At 39.4% G+C, this 15,818-nt stretch overlaps 2 protein-coding genes across 2 annotated transcripts in view; one reads left to right on the forward strand and one right to left on the reverse strand.

Moving 5' to 3' along the window:
- Positions 1-15,818, reverse strand: part of LOC105841815 (zwei Ig domain protein zig-8) — a 348,782-nt gene that overhangs the window by 177,906 nt on the left and 155,058 nt on the right. The window lies entirely within an intron of this gene.
- On the forward strand, positions 9,194-13,669 carry LOC119628572 (uncharacterized). Its single transcript, XM_062668505.1, has 2 exons — positions 9,194-12,198; positions 13,287-13,669. Exon 1 carries the CDS (start codon positions 9,612-9,614, stop codon positions 10,749-10,751), a length of 1,140 nt encoding a protein of 379 aa, XP_062524489.1. The 5' UTR covers positions 9,194-9,611; the 3' UTR covers positions 10,752-12,198; positions 13,287-13,669.

The following is a 15,818-nucleotide window of genomic DNA, read 5'->3' on the forward strand; positions in this document are numbered from 1 at the left end:
CCATCAACATCAAAGCACAGGATACTGACAGAAACAGACACCAACGTCAGTATATATTTTATTGATACAACGATAGTGAACGAATGGTCGTAAGCGCCACGTGGAAGTGAGCTAAGCAGGAAAACCGCAACCGTGTAATTATGTGTGTTTGTAGTTTATTCAACTCGTTAACTTTATCTGTTTTTGGATTGAGCACGGAGTTTTAATACTTAGATATTATTAATATTATTATTGGCCGTATAGGAACCGGCTTAGTACCGCGCCATCTCTTCCAAAATGCGTCTCATTATCGTTGGCGCCGCCATTATCAGTTCCGCGCTCAATATGTATCTACTTATACAGTAGCAACGTCACCGCACCAAACGCCTTACTTCTGATAATGAGCACTTCGAACATTTCTGTATAAATTATAGTACTTAACTGAGTTCAATTGCAAACACAACTATAATATCGTGTACACACCAGTACGAGTTACAACGAGATCGCGGAGCATAACCTGCTTTTGTGATTCAAATCAAACGTGTAGTTCTGCAAGGGAGCTTACTACTTGCTTCATACAATATAATAGCAAGAAACTTATGCAATAACTCACTCAAGTCTCCAGAACCTGATGAACTAATTATGAGGAACGTATAGGGAATACCCGGAATATTACTCTATAATTGTTTGTTGAGAAAACACGCCAGAAGATAGGTTTGTACGAATGGTCGGTACACCGCTCTGCCTTTTAATGGTACGGATAATGCTTGTGCTTAAGTGACTTATTATTCTATCCCAATGGCGGCAAACTTTGTATACAGTTCAAATAAATAACGACAGACAGCTGTACAGCTGATTAATTTTACTTTTCAGGATATTATATTATCAAAATAGCCCTTCTACTAATATCTGTTCATAAAATATTTATAACTACTGATACCGTGCACCCCACGCTTTTTATTACAATAAAATCATTTTTTCTTACACTATTTTGAATTCAAATTTATTAAAATTTATTACGTCTATTGGCTCCATGTTACTGGTGGCCTAAATGTTAATATTGTGTATTTTTGTTTATCGTAATCTACGTTGTTAAAATCATTGTGGCGAATATTGAGGTATGATAACTGTAATATTGTTATTTTTATTGCTCTAGGCTTGCAGATTGTGAGTGCAATGTACGAAGCTAGTATAACAGGTCACTTGCTAGCGCCATAACTGTGTGTCGATCAATAAACCTGTGCGTATATATTTACCACGACAGGATGGAGACGCCTAGGAGCCGATATCTTGCCACATCTAAGAACTAATTCATTATTAATACTTCTTAATAAAAAATGTCATTAATAAAGCTTTTAATTTAATTCTGAAACAAAACATTAACGAAACGTTCAAATGACAATAATCTGTGGAGGAGCTACACAAAGAGTAACGAAACAATGGAAGGAAAATTTTGAATCATCTCTTTTTTCAGTTAAAGGAAAAGGTATAACTCCATTGTAAGTGTCTTTTGTTCAAACATAATTCTTTGTTTAATGAATATTTAGGGATTGCAATATACTAGATATTGCAAGATACAAAGCTATAATAGTATTTGTTTAAGTAATTTGAATAATTTCGGTATTATTGAGTTTTACTTGTATTTAAAGTACAGCATTTATAGGTATGTAATATATATTCGGCAACTTGATTCTTGTGGCCAGGCTACATTAAAAACTTAATTTGTCGCTTTCGCGAGTCGCAGATTTCATTTAACAACTTTCTCCGCGAAAACTCTTAAGCTATTTCAACTTACAGCTTTAAATTAATAAAACTAATGCCAAATTATATAGTCAGAAGAGTTTCAATTCATTATGGATTGCTTTATGTTATTGAAGACATTCGTATCCCACATGAGTAAAGTCATCATCATCATCATTGGTCAGTCGTCCACTGTTGAACATAAGCTACTCCCAATCTACACCACCGAATCCGGTTTCTAGCTCTCCCCATCTACCTCTTGCCGGCCACTCTTCGGAGGTCATAGCAACACCGAGCCTGGGGCGTCCCACGTTACGCTGGTACTGCGCGGTTTGCACTCAACAACCAATCTACTCCAGCGATCGTCGGTTCTGCGGTATACATGGTCAGCCCACTGTCAGGTTGCCAACTCTCTGAGCTATGACGATCACTTTAGTTCTTTATTGAATAATCTCATTCGTAGTCCCATTCCTTTATCCTTCAGAGAAGCTCCGATCATGGCTCTTTCCATGGTTCGCGACCTTGAGCTGACGGACTAACCACACTGTGAGTGTTCATGTCTCGGGTCTGTATGTTATGAGGTAGTTCTCATCTTTAATCATGAACATCATCAATCCTGCCAGTAGAAACCTATTAATTACTAACTATTATAATATAAGAGACTACTGTCTCTTCTCACTAAATTCAATTTTAAATTTAAACAAATCCACAACAGCATACTCTGCACGTAATGAGAAAGTAATCAATTAATTAAAAAAAACTCAAAACTAATTATTGAAGTCCTTTATAATTCAAAGGCTATGCAATTTTCGAAAGTCAATTAATATGTAAGTAGGTCTCTTTCGGTTCAATTTAGTTTGATTAGCAGTGAACTTTGAGGCAGCCCCGTAGCTCAGGTTTAATTAAAAACTGCTCAACTTTCTTCGGCAAACAAACCGGGCGATGTTTTTAACTGTACGAACGAGATATTTCACAAACTCACGACGAGACACACATAAAACTACGTATATCCATTTAGTATAAGTATAGTATTTAAGGTTTCATGATTATATTCATAATTTTGTGGGAGATTCAAATTAATTAGTATTGTACTATCGATAACTATTTATCATCAGATAGGCTGAAAGTACGTGTTTTTTTAACGGCAATTGATAAAAATGTCACTAATGTACGAATCTTTAGAAATAAAAACTTTATTACAGTGAAATGGTTTTTAAAATGGAATCGAACAAAGAATAAAACTATAACAATTTCTCGATTGTTCCGCTTAGTTTGTATCGTTATCCGCAACTTGTTTTGTTACAATAGTAGCGAAGGAAATACGAATAGCAGGTATTTCTTAGATTCAAAACTACGATCCTGCAAAGATGATTCATGCCAGTCTGCTTTATACCAGCTGGGTGTGGATCTATGTACAGGACGTGAGATAAAAAATATACACGTCTCACTTGGAGCTCCGGGTCACTAGCAGACTATTTCTATTTATTTATGCAGACTGATCTGGAATCGATAACCACCTCATTCAAATGGATTCAGCCACTACTGTGACCAGAGTTCTCAAACGGTCAAATATACAAACAAAAACGTATCGCAAGTCATCGTGGCCTAAACGATAAGATGTCCGATGCAATCGTACCTAGCGATGCACCAGTGTTCCGAATTCCGCAGGTAGATACCAATTTTTCTAATGTAATACGTACTTAACAAATATTCACGATTGACTTCCACGGTAAAGGAGCAACACTGTGTACTAAAAATCAGCCCTGTAAAATTATAATTTGCATTATTACTGGTGGTAGGACGTCTTGTACCACCACTCTGCCTCTTTCTGCCGTGAAGCAGTAATGCTGTTCGATTTGAAGGGTGAGGCAGCCGTTGTACTGTATTGAGACCATATAATTTATATCTCAAAATGGGTGGCGGCATTTGCTTTGTAGATAACCACTTAACACCAGGTGAGCCGTGATGTCGTACACCCATCTAAGCTATAAAAAAAGTATCGAATCAATCTGAATCCTGCAGCGTTGAGCCAACTGATCTTAGTTACACTGCACTTACCCGGTCGTGAATCGGGTGAAGAGTCCAGAGAGGTCATTTCGTGAGTCCTTCACTTGGAAACCCACAAACAAAGAGGCCCCCGGCTCAAGCATATCGAAGAACATTCGAGCTCCAATCAAATAATAAATGTACATAGAAAAACTCGCGCCTAAGCTGACAGCTTAGTGCTGCAGTCCGCCCATAAAGACTTCACTTAGCTAGTTAGGCTGTCCCAAGACACACAATATCACTAAACTTCAATCGCTTAGTTATTCTGACTCAACGTGTCACAGGAAGTTGGAGAGGCCGCCTGTCATCTGTCAAACAAACAATTGAACTTTATATTTGCACAAATTTTCAAATGGCATAGTTTCTTAGAACCGGGACCCCAGGGGACCAGAGTCTGTTCTAATTAAAGTTTCTGTGCGACTCCCTTGTTTACTTCCTTGCTTGGATATTGCGAATCTTGTTTGGTTTTGCGGTCGTGGAGCTAAGGTACATGTGTGTTTGATTGTGAAATCATATTTTAAATTTAGTTGAATTCAATTTTTCTTTGACACAACAAAACGAGTTCATTCTGACGCTAAATACTTAAAAGCTTATGAACGCTACAGCTTGAATATCAAAGTATACTTTGAGACTCATGCCTCAAAGTACGTCGGGTCATGAGGTCGCGCTCTCAATTTGCATTGTAAAATGATTGCCAACATTTAACATCGCAATACTAGTACAACCACTTTATAAATACACGATCATGGAAAAAAAGTCAACGATATCACGATGACGTAAATGTGAAAGCCTCTATAATAACATCTGGAGCTTTTATTCTTTACGTACCGCGAATAATAATTTCATATTCATACATAGAAAGCTTTACTTGGAAGTTTTACGTTTCGATAAGCTCTTCAATATAAAGTTTTATGAAAGTATAACAGAGGGTGGCAGTTTTGTTATTAAATTGTTAGTGTTACGATCATACTAAGTATCTCTCTCAGTGTACGTTCCGCATTAGACTTTCCCACTATACGTTCGTAACGTGTAATACTAAGCTCCCTTTAAGTTCTGTCTGGATCTACAAATTCAAGGGCTTCCATTCTGAAGGAACGTGACGGGCAATCGTCGTGATGCGATTAAGCTTTACTATTGGTAGGACGTCTTGTGAGTCTGCACGGGTAGGTACAAACACCCTGTCTATTTCTGCCGTGAAGCAGTAATGGAAAGTAGTTTGCAGAATGGGACAGCCGTTGTACTATAAAATTGAAACTTAGAAATCATGTTCCAAAATGGGTGGCGGGATTTCGTTTGGTGATGTTTATATGCTCCCTTAGCCACTTAACATGAGGTGAGCCCTGAGCTATTTTATCCTTCTAAAGTGTCAATCTAGATTATTACATAGGCTAAAATCGAAATAAGTAAAATATAGTTTTTCTATCATTTTTTTGTCAAATCCAAAGCCACTTAAAATACAGTTATAACATTATTAGATAATAAAAATCATGATATTATTACCAAACACAAAATGAAACACATTCACAATTTAGCCGGGCTCCAAATATAAAATAGTCCGGGTAATGACGAAGCGAGCCCCTGTAACCGGTTCACTCGACCCACGTACACGGCCATCGTTAGAAGAAAGCCGGTTTTTGCGCGCTCTTCATCCGGTGGTAATTTGATCCGGACGTTTTTGCCTATTCGTTTGAAGTATTAGGGCTTATGGATCCGTGAATTTGTGTCGTGTTCCGATTGGGTACGTTTTGGTTTACGATTAAAAAACCGAATTAATTCCGTATTTTTACTGCAGAGGCTGCTTGAATGCGGACTTTGTAAACTTTTTGAGATGTAGAAACTTTATTATTGTGTTACTTTGTGTGTTGTTATTTCTAAAACTTTGAAGCATTGCGAGCCACTGACGACGGACAAGATGGACTGACTCCAAATTATTTTTTATTTTTTGTATTGCTTATATGGGGAGACGAGCTCACAGCCCACCTGTTGTTAAGTGGTTACTGGAGCCCATAGACATCTACAACGTAAATGCGCCACCCACCTTGAGATATAGGTTGTAAGGTCTCCGTATAGTTACAACGGCTGCCCCACCCTTCAAACCGAAACGCATTACTATTAAATATAGCTCCTCAGACAAGGTCGACTCAGCGAGTCGACCTGAAGCGACTAGTCTCCAAATGGAGCTCAAAGTATAACAGTTGCGAGCCCGCAATTGGTATTTATCAGCCTAGTGACAAACTGCCTATATAAACTAATTGACTGGTAAAAAACTTAGTTCGTTTCTCCTTTTTGGAACGAGAATTGTGGAGAGTATTAAGCGGTAGGCAGCGGCTTGGCTCTGCCCCTGACATTGCTAGCGTCCATTAGCGACGGTAACCACTCACCATTAGGTGGATCGTGTGCTTGTCTGCCTACACGGGCAATAAAAATAATAATAATCATGAAGTCGCAATTTCAAACAAAGACTACTATGATCCGAGTTCACTCACCCCGCATGACAGCACATTTTGAATTGTTCATAATCCAGAATTAGTCTTTAATGTCATTATGTTAGAAATCAGCTACTGTGTTTTTCATTATAATAAACAGTAGACATGAGAGAAACGACAAAGGAAAGAGTTTCATCGTACGGGTGAAATTGCTGGGTAAAACGGAAGCTCCTAAAGTTAGTGTTTGGAACTTGTATACATATATGCAAACTTATCTATTCTGACATCTGTCACATATCTTCTGCTCTACCATAGCTACCAACCACCACGGACACTAAACAATTCACTGAGTGGGCCGATCCAACTAGCTGCCAAAATACGTAATTACACATAGGTACGTAAAAAAATCAATGATATTTTCTGGATTCATTTTACATTTTCATCTCAATTTGATAGCTTGAAGCATATAAAGGTCATTGTACAGTCTCGACAACTTATTAAAATTCCCCTCGAGTAGGGTGACCACACGATCGCGATAAAACATGCTCTGAACGACAAAACGTGAGAGATTATACTAAATATATACAGATAATATTCATCTCGACAATTTGGGAAGCGAAATTTTACGTTGAATCGTAAAGATAAGAGTTGAATTATTACGAAACTGAACTGAAGCGAACATTTTAACGTACTCCTTTCAAATCCATGGTAAAGAAGACTTTTAGCCCTGAATAGGCAGAAGAGCTCATCATCTGTGTTGTCATCCAGCCAATCATCAGTTTGTGCTTTGTTAGAGAGAGATCGCGACGCTCAAGCCTCTGCCCTCCGTCAGTAATGTAGATCGGTTTATTTAAGTATTAACTGTTCGTTATAACACTACAAGTAGCTTCATTGTAAAACTTATTCAAAGAGTATTACTCTTTAATTAGTATAGAAGAAAATATTCCTGACACTATACTTTTGTATTGCAGAACAAATAAAGCTTTCATACAAAATTAACAATGAAGGTGTCTTTAAGCTAGCACTCAGTATAAGCTCTATGCTGTAAGAACGTAATGAAGGGTATTCTTGGATACATGAATCGGTTCGCGGTTTAATTTGGCCAGGGACATACAGTTCCCGGATTAGAGAGTCTCGGATAAAAATACAGAGGAACAAAGCCTGACAAGGGTAAAGAAAAACCCTCCCTTATCTAAGCCTAAGGGCGCGCAATTGTAGCCCAATATACCCTCGAACGTTGCATGCAACAAAATAATAGCCAGGCTCCATAAAATAAATGTAGTTGAGGTGTGGAAATAAAGGGCTCGGTGATAAATTATGTAAGCCGACCGACCAAGAAAATAGCTACGCTATAAAAACCGGCTGAAATTATATTAAGTTTGAAAAGTTTCCGACCGTAAACCTCTCTGCCGGGATAGTTCGAAGATAAGGTTTTGAATATTATTATTTTATTGGGTCATATTTTGGAACAAATATGTATTATTTGAGATTGGTTCCCTCGTTGAGTTATCTTCAAGTTTTTAATAGTATGACTCTTATAACAGATACAATACATCATAATGTAGTGTTTGTGAGTGATCAGCTGTATATCCGGTTAAAACTACAGTTTACGTTCACCGTATTATTTCAGGCGCTTCGAGTTTTCATGATCATGGATGACTAAAGTTCTCATAGAAATTTTCAAATATTGCGCTAACTTTGTCTAATAATAAAGAATCTGCTTCTTTTTCACACAGAAATACTCGTAGCTAACAGTGGCTTGAAGTTTGGCAGTCTGTTTGCCTTGGGGTTTCATCTTCATGATGAGAGGATCCCAGGTGTTAGAAGTGTAACATAAGTGGCAAATCTTTATAGATTGTGAGTTCGTGGAATTAGCTTGTAATTCTATAAAAAGTATTTGAGCTTTATCACATTGCATTTGAATACTAGAGAGAATATATGAAAACTAGAGCTCTTAATAACCGCTTTCTGTTCCTTAACTCTATGTGTAAGAGCCCGCAGTCACAGTTCGGTCTCTAGACACCACGTTAACCCACCACTTAACTCAATCACTGGTCTACGTCTACAAGTATCGGTAGAAATCTTCAAGCGTGAACTAAGCAATTATAAGTGACAGATAACTCAAGCATCGCTAACACTGTGTCAAATGTCGGGAACTCATTTAAAGTGAAAATCGTCGTAAGAACTCGTTAATTAAGTGATATAATTATAATTAAGTGTTATAATTACGTACCATGAACTATAATTCTGACAACATTCGTACGCAATAGACATACAATATATAAAGCAAATAACTTTTCAGTCCTGGGTAGCATTGAACGAATGCTTAATGGCTACGTAACAACATGTTTCTTTGTGTATTTTTTTATTGCTTAGATGTGGACAAGCTCACAGCCTACCTGATATTAAGTGGTTACCGGAGCTCATAGATATCTACAAAGTAAATGCCACCACCCACCTTGAGACATGAGTTGTATGGTCTCACTTTTAACAGTACAACGGCTGCCCTGCCCTTCAAACCGAAGCGCATTACTGCTTCACGGCAGTAATAGGCAGGGTGGTTGTACCTACCCTTGCGGACTCACAAGAGGTCCTACCACCAGTTTTACGTACCACTCACTATATAGTAACGCACGTTGATACGATTGATACGAGGTATTGTAGCAAAATTTGAATGTTCCGTATGCTCATAAAGCGCATATTTTATTTTAATATGAATATTATAGGTGACCATCCAGCCGGAATGAGCTGCCGATAACGAACTGACATAGGTCAGTGGACAGCGCTTGAATCGATACGCGACGCAGGAAAGTTTTATACAACAAAATTTATTTTGCTCTTTAATTTTGTGTTATTTTTAATTCGGTCGTCTAGTTTTTAGGTAAGGCCAATTTTGCACCAAGTACTTTACCGGGGCTAGTTCATATCCTGAGACACGTGGGGAAAGATTGTCGTCCTTTCAGCGGAACGCAATGGGCATTAACAATTCTTTTTATTCTTTCATTGAAAAATAAGCTACTCTAAGGAAAGAAGACCTAGGAAGTGGGCGTGGCCTGCTGACGTAATACAGCAGCGACTTCAGACTGGTCGGAGTTGAAGAGGGGAGTTGAGGACACCACTAACATATTGCCTCGTTCACGGCCTCTTTCTGATCTCGGCACCAGGGATAGACGGACGTTGTACATTCGCGTGTCAACTTAGTTACCCACATTTTGTCATTAGTGTTTAAAATCAATAATTGTTGAAAGTTGTATTTTGTATTGTTCTAATTATATTTTTTTAATATTTTGAGTCGTGATTTCTAATTTCAGAAGTGGGATTCCTATTCCATTATCTGCCTTGGCTTTCCTGACCGTTCTACTTTAGTTTTGTCGATTTTTGTGTTTGACAAAAGAATTGTGAAATTTTATTTTTGTAAATATGTCTGATCGAAGTAAGCGTAGGAAGCGCGAGCGTGATCGTACACCTATCCCTGGTATGGAGAAGCGACTTCAAAAGATTTTGGATCGTTTAGACACTTTAGAAAGTTACAGGTTTCGCAATGATACTGAAGGTAGTATGACAACGCCGAGTGCGCGGTGGGCGCATGACGGCGCCATCGCGGCGGCAGCTGTCGCGTCGGGTGAGCCGCCTGCACCAATTGCTGTTTCAACAAACGTCGAGTCGTCCGATGCAAGTTTGAATTTATCCGTGCCGTGCTCGAGTGCGACGATCAACGGTTCGGGTACGGGGGTATTGAATGAGGTGGCTGAGAAAATTGCTAATGCGATTGGTGCAATTCCGGTAAGATCGAATCATATTTTTGTGTCGAGTTTCGATCCCTCTTTGCACGATTTTAATTTATGGTGTCATGAAGTAGACCATCTAAAACAAACTAATAGATGGGACGATCTTGAGTGCTTAGCGAGGGTAGGCAATTGTTTAAAAGGTGACGCTAAGTTATGGTTGAATGAGTGGGTAAGTAATGACCGTAGTTGGTCAAATTTCAAGCGCGAGTTTAAGACTTTGTGTCCCAAGCGGTTAGACATCGCCAATATTTTGTTCGACATTATGAAATCGGACTCTGATAACTACCCTACATATGCCGAATATGCAAGGCGTTCGCTTCTGCGGTTACGTATTGTGAACGGATTGAGTGACGAGTTAATTGCGGCAATAGTGATACGTGGCATAACAGACACTCAAATTCGAGCCGCTGCCACTAACGCCAAGTTACTGCCTGATGATTTGGTTAATTTTCTATCTATTTATACAAAGCCCACTAGAATCACATCCGTTTGTTCAACCGATTTAATTTATAAGACTACTACGAGAAAACGAGAACATGTCGTCACGAAAATTAAATGTTTTTCATGTGGAGCTTTTGGTCATAAACAGATGACGTGTCCCAAGAGTGTAAAGCTAGATAGAACTAACGCTAATAATTCACCTTTAGTAGCAACAAATTCAGATAAACTCTCACAGAGAGCAGAGACGTGTTCTTTTTGCAAGAAGGTTGGTCACAAGGTTGATGATTGTTTTTCAAAACAACGTGCCGAGTTTCGCGGCAACTCTAACTAATAATTATAAACAGGATGACATTGCTACCGCGGTTACTCAAGGTGTTTCCGTAGATATCCTCATAGATAGTGAGTGGACTCTATGAGGATATCTATTTCATTGATTTCTGAGTCTGTGAATTTGAATTTGACGTGTCATTGTCGTCAAAAACAATTACCGAGGGCTTGTAAACGCTCCGCGAGGTCCTTGCAACTCTGGCGGGTTTTTCCATCAACCTGAAAGTGTAAATTTCTCACGACTGAGGTGGAGTATTTGAGTAGGGCAATCAGTAATGGTCAGGTGAAGCCGAGCGAACATAAGGTTGAGGCTCTAGTCAATGCACGAGTACCGAGTAATGTAAAAGAAGTAAGACAGTTTTAGGTCTCTCGGGACATTTTAGGCGTCATATCTCCGGCTAATCAGTTCAAGCGGCATGTATTGCAAATCTAACTCGCAAAAAGTGTACATTTCATTTGGGGTGAAGATAAAGAAAGAGTTCGAAAGGTCATTGAGCGATTAACCAGTGAGCCGGTTGTTTCTTCAAGACTATGACTTTGAGCTTGAATATCGTAAGGGGACCGCGCTATCCCATGCAGACTACTTTAGCCGAAATGCAGTCAATGTTTATGAGATACCTAAACCTTTAAATTGGTCTCAGATAGCGCAGGCCGCTGATGATGAAACATAAAATTTGCTACAAAAGTTGTGACAGATTCGAATGAGTTCAAATATATAGTTCTAATAGATGTGTTACAAAGTATTGTCTCATGTATCCCATTCACAGACAAGATGCGACGGAGTTAAAGAGAACTTTTGAAATGGCAATGTCTCTTTGTAGTCCTTCAAAATTAGGGGTCGGATGTATGAAAGTAACACCTTTGTTAATTAGATTAAAGAATTATGTTGTAAATATACATCTCATTACACCTGAAATGCACCAAAGTAGTGGTCAAGCTGAGCACTACTGCTGAACTGTAATGAATATGATTCGGGTCGAGTCTATCTTTAGACGAGAACATTGTTCTGACATTATAATATGAAAGATACAGCTCACTTTGAACATTACTGTGCAGAAATCAACCAAATATTCACCTTTGTATTTGTTAGTTGGCAGTGAGAGTGCAACGCCTGTCATACGATCCCTGGTGCGCGATGTGGCTCTGGTGGCATAGAGTCCTAATCGTGAATTCCTACGTGAACTCGCCCGACAACAAGCTTCAAACTCGCTGGATCAGAACCGTACTCGTCAGGACGCTTATGTTAACGAGCGCCGCAATACAGTGCGTTCCTTTCAAAATGGAGATCTGGTGTTCGTGCGTAAGACAAGCCAAGCTACGGGCAAGTTGGACTCAGGAATGCGAGGGCCAAGTCACTGGCTCCTATGGCAATACAACGCAGGCGGCCGCAGAGTATATAATTCTATGGCGCGGCGAGTGGACACCAGATGTGTGCACTGCATTCTCTGAAAGTGAGTATAGGTTTGTAGTGTTGTAATGTATTTGTGTAACTTGAGGGCTCTACACTCATACAGCGAGCATCCCGAGGGCTCTGCTCTACAGACACTGCAAGCTCCATGTTCTTATGGTATTTGTTCGTAGTGTTGTAATGTATTTGTGCATCCTGAGGGCTCTGCACTCTTACAGCGAGCATCCTGAGGGCTCTGCTCTACAGACACTATGTGATGTGTTGTAATGTATTTGTGTACCCCGAGGGCTCTGCACACTTACAGCGAGCATCCTGAGGGCTCTGCTCTACAGACACTGTGTGATGTGTTGTAATGTATTTGTGTACCCTGAGGGCTCTGCACACTTACAGCGAGCATCCTGAGGGCTCTGCTCTACAGACACTGTGTGATGTGTTGTAATGTATTTGTGTAACCTGAGGGCTCTGCACACTTACAGCGAGCATCCTGAGGGCTCTGCTCTACAGACACTGTGTGATGTGTTGTAATGTATTTGTGTAACCTGAGGGCTCTGCACACTTACAGCGAGCATCCTGAGGGCTCTGCTCTACAGACACTGTGTGATGTGTTGTTATGTATATGTGTAACCTGAGGGCTCTGCACTCTTACAGCGAGCATCCTGAGGGCTCTGCTCTACAGACACTGTGTGATGTGTTGTAATGTATTTGTGTAACCTGAGGGCTCTGCACTCTTACAGCGAGCATCCTGAGGGCTCTGCTCTACAGACACTGTGATGCGTACTCGTGCATTCCTGAGGGTTCTGCACTGTACGAGGACATTGAATAATCCGGCTCTGTTCGATGTTGTGTATGTGAAGGCCATCCTGAATGGTAAGCCTCCACGGTAGTATGGTGCAAGGTGAGCGCTCTGCACCAGTACTAGAGGAATACCTGATCAGTACTCCTCTGTTGTGTATCCTGAGGGCAATGCACAACGGGCATCCTGAGGGCTCTGCCACGCTCACAAAAAGGTGACTGTGGTCATCTTGGTTATTCTCGAGAGCTCTGACCGAAGACGCCAGAAGTATACGTGTCACCTCTTACTTTCGATATTCTAGTTCTCAGTTGCTAAACGAATCGAAAAATGTCTTACAGGTGACGAGCATCCAGTTAGTGAGGCAATTGATCATGCTGAAGCTGTTGAAGATCCATTCTCCGACTCTGATCGAATAACGGGCGAGGACGCACCGCCGTCAGGAGAGGCCGTCTAAGGAAAGAAGACCTAGGAAGTGGGCGTGGCCTGCTGACGTAATACAGCAGCGACTTCAGACTGGTCGGAGTTGAAGAGGGGAGTTGAGGACACCACTAACATATTGCCTCGTTCACGGCCTCTTTCTGATCTCGGCACCAGGGATAGACGGACGTTGTACATTCGCGTGTCAACTTAGTTACCCACATTTTGTCATTAGTGTTTAAAATCAATAATTGTTGAAAGTTGTATTTTGTATTGTTCTAATTATATTTTTTTAATATTTTGAGTCGTGATTTCTAATTCTACATTATTAGAAAAAACCTTTAAAATCGTTAATAAAAAATTATCTTCAATTACCAATATTAATATTTGAATACGTTTGACTTTTGTTTATTCTCAAATGACGTTTTATGCAATAATTCACTTTAGTCTGTATTTTTATTAACTCTGTGTGCGACTCAATGTTAATTTTGTTATTAAACAAAATCGACATTTAATTTTGATTTGTACAAAGAACTTATTGATAATCTCAAAACGCTTTTCTAATTTCAACTGAAAATATGAAGGTTCGTTGTATCTATGAATACGAAGTATGACGATTTTACCGTGTTTTATGGTATTTTCTTCGATTTTTGCGATGCACAAATATAGTTGAATTATTTCTGAGTTTTTTTATGCCAACATGCTTCCGATCGGACCAATTGACCACCAAAGCAAAGTAATTTGGAAAGTCTTTGAGCATAATAGTTGAAACCTTGCTGATGGATCTTTCCATCCATTAACTCTTCAAAGGCCTAACTCACTCCCAACTTTAAGACTCTGAATGACAAGTTATCATACGCGACACATTAGGCTGGCGTTCTATTAGTGGCAACTGACAACTTGGTAAGTAGCGACCATCTGCGGGGAAGTTTGCCCGGCGATGCTGCGACGACGACTTACAGTTTTAATATCGGCAAAGAGAAACTTGTCAGGTCTGATGCATGGCGACTTCTGGGACTAAACTATAAACGTACGATCTTATTGTGATTGTTCTTATTGTGATGACATCGAAAAGTAACATTATATTATTGTTACTTTTCTTAGTTTCTAAAATTCTATCCTAACGATATCGGGTGAGGCCGTGTGCTCAAGACTCAATAAGATTTGTCAATCTCTAAGACAACTGTAACATTTGGAAAACAAGTTGAATTCGCTCTTCTAATGATAAAATAAATAAATAAACATGTGTGCAATTTAAACGTGGTAGGAGTGAAACTTTAAAAAATTAAAATACAATTATCCTAAATGTCTAAGTATGTGTAAAATTTTGTCATTAGTAAACAAATAATTGTAAATCATCTTTTATAGTATGAGGTAGCGCCCTCTGTAATGTGTTCTATCTCGTTCTCTCGCCGGCTGAATCCTATACATTTATGTGTTTGTGTCTCTATGGACTTATTTTTTCGTTTCATCGAGTTTGAAATCACAACGATTCTAAAGAAGTTTCACTTCAATAAGGTAAAACAGAAAGTACACGGAGGCTATAAGCATCACAGCCCTGTAATGGGGTGCGCAGTTAAAGATGCTGTTTCGTCCAATTTTCACTGAGGATTATTTAGGAGAGAAACGGGAAAGTTTTATCGTTGGTAGTTAGTTACTGTTATGAGGCGAACGGGCGGCCCTTAGCGCGGCTTTATGGCGCATTCGATGGCTGCACACTTGGAAATGTAAATAACAAACGAACGCGGCCAGCCTGTATCGTTATCACTTGTCCAGGCTTTAGTTCGGGATGATCGATATCCGATTTGATTAGTCGCTCTCTAGTGTACTGCTCGACCCGAACCTCATCACGGGCCGTAATATTTCTGTTGATAAGACAAAGGTCAATCAATCTCTGCATTTATCACAAAATACATGTGACGTCAGAGCACTGAGAATAGTTCATGAGAAAACTTAATGATACGTACTGATAATAATATAATATTTTAGATAAGCATCCTGGACATATAAGTGCAATGGCTGCTACGAATAGACATGGTGCAACGATGTTGGAAATAATTTGAGAATACACAGAGGTATTTAATGTTGGTCGCCGTATATCCAGAGGTCCCAAGCGATAAGACTTACCAGGAAATTACCGAGGATCCGAACGGCAGCGCGGTGTGGTCCGCCCGTTATACATAAATGTAACTTGGCGTAGTAAATCATTTTTGAAACATTAAAGAGGTATTCTAAATTTAATTTACGACCTTAAACCTTTAAATGGAAAAATGTTAACAAAAACTCAAAAGGAGCTCGTTTGTAAGGGTGAACGCCCTCTAAATCTTTTTAATTGGTCTCCCTTCATTTTTTTGGGCAAGGAAGCCGAGGCCACGTTTGCTAATCAACAACTCATTAAAACAACCGTAAATCTTAAGTCGAATTTAAAAATAAAATACCAAAATAATTATGTT

The sequence above is a fragment of the Bombyx mori genome, chromosome 5, assembly GCF_030269925.1.
Source record: "Bombyx mori chromosome 5, ASM3026992v2".
NCBI classification, from domain to species: Eukaryota; Metazoa; Arthropoda; class Insecta; order Lepidoptera; family Bombycidae; genus Bombyx; species Bombyx mori.

Coding starts and splice junctions, on each gene's coding strand:
- LOC119628572 (XM_062668505.1), top strand. CDS start 9,612: ATGTCTGATCGAAGTAAGCGTAGGAAGCGCGAGCGTGATCGTACACCT.